The 9,048-nt window shown below is 34.1% G+C and overlaps 1 protein-coding gene across 1 annotated transcript; it reads left to right on the top strand.

Annotated features, from left to right (window-relative positions):
* Positions 1–2,554: 2,554 nt before the first annotated feature.
* LOC131651129 (cyclin-D3-2-like) lies at positions 2,555–5,232 on the top strand. Its single transcript, XM_058920797.1, has 7 exons — positions 2,555–2,713; positions 3,120–3,212; positions 3,287–3,406; positions 3,493–3,682; positions 3,775–3,902; positions 4,079–4,717; positions 5,140–5,232. Exons 1-7 carry the CDS (start codon positions 2,555–2,557, stop codon positions 5,230–5,232), a joined length of 1,422 nt encoding a protein of 473 aa, XP_058776780.1.
* The last annotated feature ends 3,816 nt before the right edge of the window (positions 5,233–9,048 follow it).

Here is a 9,048-nt window from a genome sequence, read left to right on the forward strand (position 1 = left end):
TCGGATTCAGTTAGATACTTAAGTTCATCAACACCCTCAATTGTTTTTCAATTTGTTTTTTGACACAGTCTTTATAGTTAAGAATGTGTTATGAGTGGAATACTAGGGGGTGCAAGGTATGGATAAATGAATGATGATTCCTGATATGGGTTAACCTATTTTTTGTAGATACAAAGTCGTATTTTCCTCCCTTTCTAAAAAAAAACTTAACATCACATTTTTTTCTGTTGCCATAGCTCCACCTATGTATACGAGCATACATGAAGTCATTGTTGTTGGTTTTGTCAACAACAATCATTGGGTTCACGTAAAGTTGAAACCTGATTGTCCATTGCCTCCTATCATTGACCGTTGGAGACAGAACTGTATTAAAGATGCAAAAGCATGAGAATCAGCATATGCAGGACTCATTAGGCACTAGGAAGACGAAGCTATGAAGTCATTCTAATTTGTTTTGTATTCTTATATGTTGCAAAAAAATTATTGTGTATATATATATATATATATATATATATATATATATATATATATATATATATATATATATATATATATATATATATATATATATATATCTTTTATTGGGTAGTTTTTATATCGATTCAATTTTTTGAGAAAAATTAATGCTGAAAAAGTAACCTCACTATATACCGGAAATTTCATATTTTCATAATTTTTTGGTAAATACCGGAAATTTAAAAATTTTGATATATGCATATATTGGAAATTCCAAGATGCCATTACTTTCACCTTTATTTGGATAAAAAATATAATTTTTTACAAATTGGCGATAAATAATTCAAATTTTTTGTACATCACAATATATTTTAAAAATACCAATATTTAAAGAAGAGTATAATCGTAAAAGACCTTTAAATATACAATGTTAGATATAACTGAGAGGTGGCAGGTTAATTCCTCATTTTATATGATGAAATGAATGTTTCTTTCTTTTTCTTTCTTCTTTTTTAATAAACCAAAATATAGTAAATAAAAATTAAATAGTACAAAAATCTGACGGGGTAAAACCTGACTCAGTTAAACCAGATCAAGTAGTCATTATTATAAATAGAATATCACTGTTGCAACAATGGTCTAACGGAAGAAATAAAAACACTCGTAACACAAACACTACCTAGCAAACTTGCGTACAAGAACGAAACTAGATGGCAAAATAAAAGATGTTGTATGAGTCTTCTTAATCTTTAAGAAATGGTAAATGAATCGACCCCCAACACGAACCAATTCATGCACTAACAACTCCCTGCAACAAACATAAAAGCTCTTTCAAGCTTAACACACTCAGATCACAACGGCCTATAACAAAGTATAGCTCGACAACGACAAAGTAATGAAACAGAACAAAATCATTGTTGTGGTAGCACCATCCCGAACGCTTTAATAACTGCAGATCTTAAACGAATAAGAAATCAAAAGCAAGGCACGCCACCACCAACCACAAAAATAGAATTGGAATCGATGAACGATTCAGATCAAAAAAGACGATTAAAAATCGAATCGATAAAACCTAAAAAGCCTGCACAACTCCGAAACTGTGGCTACGAGAACCAAGCCATTGGAAACAGAAGGACCAATCCGTCAGAATATAGCAGAGTGTCTAAGGATCATCAAAGCAACCCGAATAGGAAGACATTAGACCTCAAGTTTAGATACTCACCGTCGGCTAACTCAAATCAATCGTCTTTAAAAAACACAAGAGAAACGCTGACATAACCACGTCGACGAAGCGGAAGAAGAACAACCCCAACGAAAAAGAGATGGTACGGAGGAGAGACCTATCACACCACCAAAAATTAAATTCCTTATTTGATAATAGTAAAAAAGAAATCTACTAAGACAAGCAAATATTTTTACAACAAAATTTTAATTAAATTTACAGTTAAAATTTATTGGGTTAAATATGTTTTTGGTGCTATAAATATCTCAATTTTGGCTTTTAGTCCCTATAAAAAATATATTGACTTTTAGTTCCTATAAAATTACTTTTGCACTCACTTTTGAGACTAAAACTGAGTGCAAAAGTAATTTTATAGAGACTAAAACTCAATATATTTTTTATAAAGACTAAAAGTCATTTTAGATAATTTTATAGGGACTAAAAACATATTTAACCCAAATTTATTTATATTCTCATAAATAAACTAGTTAAATCACATAACTAACCTTCTACATTTTTGCAAATTATAACATCGTCTTGATTTTTTATTTTTTTTTGGTTACGTCGTCTTGATTTATTTTAGTTTGTAGAAGTTATCCTCCAATTATTAGTAGATACAAAATTAATTGCCACGAATCAAATAAATAAAATAAATAAATAAATGAAATTAAAAAAAAAAAACTCGCGGACTTTCCCTCCAGTTCTGTTAGTTCGGTAACATCAAATAACCGCCTAGAAAGAGAAACTGAAATCACTGAACTCAACACAAACACTCACTACAAATTTTCCCTCCCTTTCCACTCTAATTTTCTTGAGAAACAAACAACCCCAAGCTTTCTCTTCATTCAGCACAAAACTCCAAATCCTCCTTCATCAATGGATTTCGAACCAGAATTTCCCATTCCAACTAGGAAGGAAATGGAAGCCATAACAAAATACCTCGCCGTCGAATCAGATTTCATAGCCGCAGAAAACGTTTTCACAACCGGTCGCCACACTCTTCTTCGCAAGCATGCCGTTTCAATTATCGCTAAGGTAAAGAACGATTCGAAGCTTCGCTTTCGCTCATTTCTTCGTAGTACGGAAACTGAAATTCCTGCTCGATTCCGCGTTGTTAGATTCTTCTCATGCTTTGATTTCTATGCTGATTTCTTGATTGAAGTTGAATTTCAGATCTGAGAGAAATTTATTTGTTATTATGCAATTACCATTAGTTAGTTTCTTTCTTGATCTGTATCTTCGCTAATTTGTAGCGTTCTATTTCAAATCTACTGTTCTTCTGATTGTAGTTAATTTTTTCGAAATTTCCTTTTCAGATCTATGTCACTTGGATTAGAATGAAAATTTCAGTTACTGTAAAATTGAATGAATGTATTGATTTCGTTTGTCGAATCTTGAAATTGCTGAACTGATTGTTTCTTGAATATTTTGCTATTCACAGCTCTCGAAGAGTATGGTTCCTGATGCATTTATTCCATATCTTGCTATGAACTATTTCGATCGTTTCGTTTCCAGACATAAAATGATCATGAAGGTAGCATATATGCTTTTTAGTTTTATTTTTCTTTGAATTATTTCTGTTAAAGCTGAAAACTCTTTGATTATAAGGATGTCGAAGGTCTTACGGCTACTGTAAAAGTTCACTTGATTGCAATCGCTTGTCTCACCTTATCTGCCAAGATGAGGACAGCATACTTCTCAGTTAATCAGCTTCTGGAAAAACTATTAGTGCGTGTCACTTTACTCGGAACTAAAACTTCTATGTGCTTGTCATTTTACTCACTATTAAATCACGAAACTTATTCATTGTGCAGTCGGACTTGAGAGTGAGTATAGGTTATCTGAAGGTAATGAGAATGGAGCTTATGATTCTTGATGAACTTCAATGGAAGATGCGATCTGTGACTGCTTTCTGCTTTCTGAACTACTATAATGCTTACTTCAAACGATTCTGTAGTTTTAAACGTCGTTGCATTAATGAGATCATAGTTCAAGCTCAAGGAGGTAAACAGAAACTGATATGTTAATAATATATGTATTCTAGCAGTGATGCTTGGACAGTTTATCATATTCATTGATTTTTTTTTATTCTGCAGAGGTCACCTTCGTTCACTACTTGCCTTCTCACATTGCATTGTCTGCTTTTCTGGCTGCTGCCAAAATTGCATATCCTTCAAAGTTTAAGGAAATTGTACAACACATTGAGAGCAAAATTGGCCTTCAAGTATGTGTCTAATAGTTTTTCTCCATTTCTCATAAGACTTTAAGAGTAAAATTGTTAATAGTTTAGTTGTATAAAGCACAAATTTCTAAAATTGGTGACATAATTGGGCCATTACACACTAAAAATTATAGTAATGAGATGTACGAATTATGCCTAAGCTTTTTATGTTATTGCAGAGGCGTGTGAAGGAATGTGTGAAGAAGATGGTTGATCTTTGCGTTAGATTGAACATTGAGATAGAGGCCCCCGGATCAGAAATTTGCTCCGCTTCAAGGAAAGTTGTGACGGGATCTGAAGAGGAAGCCAAAGAAGCTGGGATATCAAATATAAAGGAAATCCAACAAAGCAGCGGTGGGGGTGCAGTTGTGGTGGATTCATCTGAAGAGCGAGAGGAGACTCCGTTACTCAGGCGAAGATGTGACACGGGAAAGACAGAGACTTCTCATTTGCAGAAGGACGTGGAGGAGTTATCTGATAAAACAGATGTGGCAGCAAAAGAGATTGAAGCGGAAAAGCGAAGATTGATCAAGGGCAAAACAGTGGATGTGACTGAAACATGTGATGATGATAGAGCCAGGGTTGAGGCTATAATTCAACGAGCAGTGGAAAAGGGTGCGAAGGCACAGGCACAACCACGGATGGAGGGATATATATCAGATATTATAGAGCTTGCTGATCAACCAAAGAGGCCAATGAACTTTGAGCTGAAGTGGCCCATTGATGTTCCATCACTAGAGCTAGAAGAAGAAATAGAAGACGCGCGGCTGCAAGAGTCCACAATCATAAGCCTTAAAATACCAGGGACTAGAAGGAATGTAAATTTAGGCTGCGGTACCTGCAACGTCAGTTAGTTCTGCTACTGCAAATCCTACGAACTAGGAATTTATCTACCTGTGTAGTACTTTTCATTTGGCTTTATGGTCTAGCATTTGGCTTTCGATTGTGTCCAGTTCAAAACTATCACTATTATTACCATTTGTCCAGTTCAAAACTATCACTATTATTACCATTGAAATTTACATGTTATACTTTTCTTGTGGAGTTCTCAATAATCATTCAAACTGTCTAGGCTATTTTTAGCTGTTATCTCATGGTGTACTAGTTATTCGGAAACTTCACAACCCAAGCTGATTATTACTAGTACCAGCCACTTCATCAATTAACTTATTGCCTTATAAGACACAAGAAACATCATATATTATTAGAATTATATGTTGACATATATTTGTTACTTTAGAAAACTGAAGGAATGGGTTTAGAAGGGAATTGGAGTTTTGCAACTAAACCCTTTGACGGCGTCGGCGGACCAGAGCTTCAAAATACCATTTGAGTTTCTCAGTTGACCATCAATCCAACCTAAACTAACTCTATTAAAAGTAGGCTCCATATATCTCATACATGATCAAAACTAAATATTTTAAATGTTAAAAGTTCAAGATAAAAATAACAAAAACATAGACTTTGAATTTGAACTTAGATTTTAAACTTATTTTTTAGGGAAAAAATGTTGGGTAATTTTTATCACATGTTACTTGACAAATGGTAATAAATTGAGACAAAATTAGAGAGTGATTGAGGGAGAAAAAATTGATTGGGTGTTGTGTTGTGTTGTGTTGAGTTGTATTTCAATTATGATGAGAGGTTGTATTTATATACACAATAGCCACAAAACAAATTTAAAATAGACTATCTAAAACTAAACTAAATATATCTGTCCGGCTCTATGAACTATGATATACCCTGGATATATTTTTAAAACAAACTAAAATAATTACAATAAAAAAAATTTATAATACTCTAAAATTATTTTCAAAAATAATATTAAAATATAGATTAATTTAATAGTAGAAACTAAAACTATTTGCCAAAAAAATATATTTTTTTATAATGATAATAAAAACGAAATTTAATAATTTTGAAAAAAAATATATTCAACTTTAAATTTTAAATTATAGTATTCTATTTTTTATTTTTATAGAGATATCATAAGATGTGATATAGAGTCAATATCATGTAACTAAACGTCTACGAGAGTTAAACAAAAGCTTAACAAAAAAGATGAATAATAGATCTTGAGTTTATTAGAAAACGAACACTCATTTGACGAGACAATTTTCATAAAAGTTTCCTTCACTCAACATCATGAGTCAACACAACATTTCAATCTCTCAATCTATTTCCTCTCTTTCTTGAGCGTTCCGTCCAGGATCATCTCTAGAATTCTTGGAATGATGATACTTTTTGAGGAGAAGTTGGAATGATTTATTGTCATGAAAAATAAATAAGCACAAGTGAGAACTAATATGGAGATAAATATTAGTCTTATTGGAGGGAACATAAATATTAGTAGTGTATATATATTTCAACTTGGACAATTGATGTTGGGCCCAAGGGCACCTACAATATTTTGTAAAGGAGTGAGGACACACCAATATGTCATCAAGACGTGCACGCCGCCACCGTCGGGTCGGTTCGGTCGGTCTAAATGAATTAATTTTTTGGAACCCAAATTAGTGGAAATTAATTTTAATTAATTAATTCGGTGAAAAATTAAATACTATTATTTAATAGTAGAAAATTAATTAATATTTAATATTAATTAATTACGAAATGGTGGCGTGTCCTCAAAGACCAAGTCTTAACCTGAATTTTGACTAGGTTCACTTGACCTCAAGAGTCATTCGTGACTAGCTGACCAAGAGAAAAACGGCTAGTTTGACTAAGCCAGTTCCACTCTCCCACGATTTTCTCCTATGTTTGTTGCTCCATTCAGTTGGATCTTTTGCCTATAAATATGTTTCTTCCGTTCATTTGCAACTCACTCCAGAATTCACAATCGAATTCTTTCTTCTCTCTCCCTACTCTGCTTCATCTAAATATTTCTTTTCTGTTTTTCGACTGAATTTTATTCCAGATTCTACGACTATTGTTATACCATCTAAAGATGTAATTCGAACGATTCATCACAGTGCAAATGATAGTCGTATTCTCTGAACGGGCTGTTTTATCCTAGAGACTTCCTCGAATCTCGAACTGCTTTGCATAATTACTGGTAGTACGGTGAAACGTCTTAAAGAAAGTGACCTAGTACGCGACTCGTCTTGATAATTTTCTTTGTGGCAATATTTTCAAAATAAAAAAACAACAGTTTTAAGACGATTTCTGTAACTGCCATGACTACTGAGGAAATTACCGGTACTAATGTGTCCGTTACTGTGAATGACAAACCATTCAAGTTTGAGGGATCTAATTTCAAACGTTGGCAAGCTAAGATGAAATTTTTCTTAACTCTGAAAAAGGTTGCCCATGTTCTGACTGAAGATATCCCTATTGCTCCTTCTGGAGCAACTGAACTAACTAATGGCAAGTCAACTGCTGAATCAGACGGAACTTCCAAAACATCTGATTTAGACTCTACTGCAAAAGTTAAAGCTGCTGTAGATAACTTACAGCTCCGTAAAGAAATTGCCCTATGGCAAGAATTCGATTACCTCTGCAAAAACCACATTCTGAACAGTCTTGCTGATGATCTGTATAATTACTACAGTAACTACAAGACTGCCAAACAGGTTTCAGAAGCTCTGCAAAAGAAAAATGACACTGAAGAAGTTGGTGCAAAGAAATAATTTGGGAGCCGCTACTTGAACTACAAGATGGTGGATGAAAAGTCTGTGGAAGCTCAAAGCCACGAACTACAGAAAATTGCTCATGAAACAATTATTGAAGGTATGCCCCTCAATGAACAATTTCAAATTGCTGTAATCATTGACAAACTGCCCCTTGGTTAGAAAGATTTCAAAAACGTGTTTTGCCACAAAACAAAAGAATTTTCAATCGAGATTCTGATTACTCGCCTCCGAGTTTAAGAGGAAGCTCGAAGATAAGATCAGAAAGATGAAGTCTTATTTGTCTCTAACAACAAAAAGAGATTTGGTGCGGTTCTGAAGCCTACTAGCAAACCGTTAAAGAATCAGAACTGCAATGTTGTGAACCGAATTAAGAATGGGAATCCCTCTAGGGCCCCATCTGCTCCATTTGCTAGGAAGCAACCACCACCTCAAAGAAATGATGCTCCGGTTTTCACTTGCTACAATTGTGGAAAATCGGGTCATATGGCAAAAAAATATAAGAGCAGCCTAACCCTGTTGCTGGCTCAAATGCTCAGATTAACATGACTGATGAGTCATTTGTTGCTATAATCACTGAAGTCAACATGGTTGGTGGAAGTGATGGTTGGTGGATAGACAATGGCGCCTCTCGTCATGTCTGCTATGATCGTGCTATGTTCAAGACATACACTAATGTTGAAGATAAGAAAGTGTTGTTGGGAGATGCTCACACCACTAATGTTGCTGGAAGTCGATATGTTGAGCTGAAATTCACCTCAGGAAAGACTTTGATCTTGAAGGACGTCATGCACGTTCCTGAAATTAGGAAGAATCTTGTTTCTAGTTTTCTTTTAAATAAGGCAGGGTTTAGTCAAACTATAGGGGCAGATTTGTACACCATCACTAAGAATGGTATTTTTGTTGGGAAAGGGTACGTCGCTGATAGCATGTTTAAGTTGAATGTTGATTCGAATAAAATTTCTCCTTCTGTTTACTCTTTGTATGATTTTAATATTTGGCATGCCAGACTTTGTCACGATAATAAGTGTAACACCCGTATAATTTTAATATTAATTTAATTTGGAATATTGAATTAATAATTAGAATTATTAAGGATTTTGTAAAAATAATGGTTTATGGAATTTGGGCCATGTGAGAAATAGTAAAAGAGGGGGTGTGATATAGGAAGGCCCTTTACTAATTTTATTATTATTCTCATAAAATAATTAGAATTGGGAAGGAAGGATCAGAACGTGAAAAAGAGAGAAGTTGGAACACAAAGAACGTGAAAGAGGAACGAAGAGGAAGAGACCAAAGATCAAGAATTTGGTTAAGGTAAGGGGGGATGTCATACCCCAAATTTGTCCTACCCTACTCATATGGCTTATGGTTCATGTACATACATCACTTAGGTCATAACTCACATTCATGCAGTCGTATCATTGGTACTATTCAAAAGGCTAGCAAAGAAAGAGCTCTATTGCAAAGAAGTTTGATCGGAGAACAAGGAAGACTGAGGTATAATCATGTGGCTCTAT

Source organism: Vicia villosa, linkage group LG2, assembly GCF_029867415.1.
Source record: "Vicia villosa cultivar HV-30 ecotype Madison, WI linkage group LG2, Vvil1.0, whole genome shotgun sequence".
NCBI classification, from domain to species: Eukaryota; Viridiplantae; Streptophyta; class Magnoliopsida; order Fabales; family Fabaceae; genus Vicia; species Vicia villosa.

Bases quoted from the DNA above. Each gene is read 5' to 3' on its own strand.
- LOC131651129 (XM_058920797.1), top strand. From the start codon at position 2,555: ATGGATTTCGAACCAGAATTTCCCATTCCAACTAGGAAGGAAATGGAA. The intron at 3,683-3,774 runs GTAAACAGAAAC...TTTATTCTGCAG, and splicing joins CATAGTTCAAGCTCAAGGAG to AGGTCACCTTCGTTCACTAC. The intron at 3,903-4,078 runs GTATGTGTCTAA...ATGTTATTGCAG, and splicing joins AGAGCAAAATTGGCCTTCAA to AGGCGTGTGAAGGAATGTGT.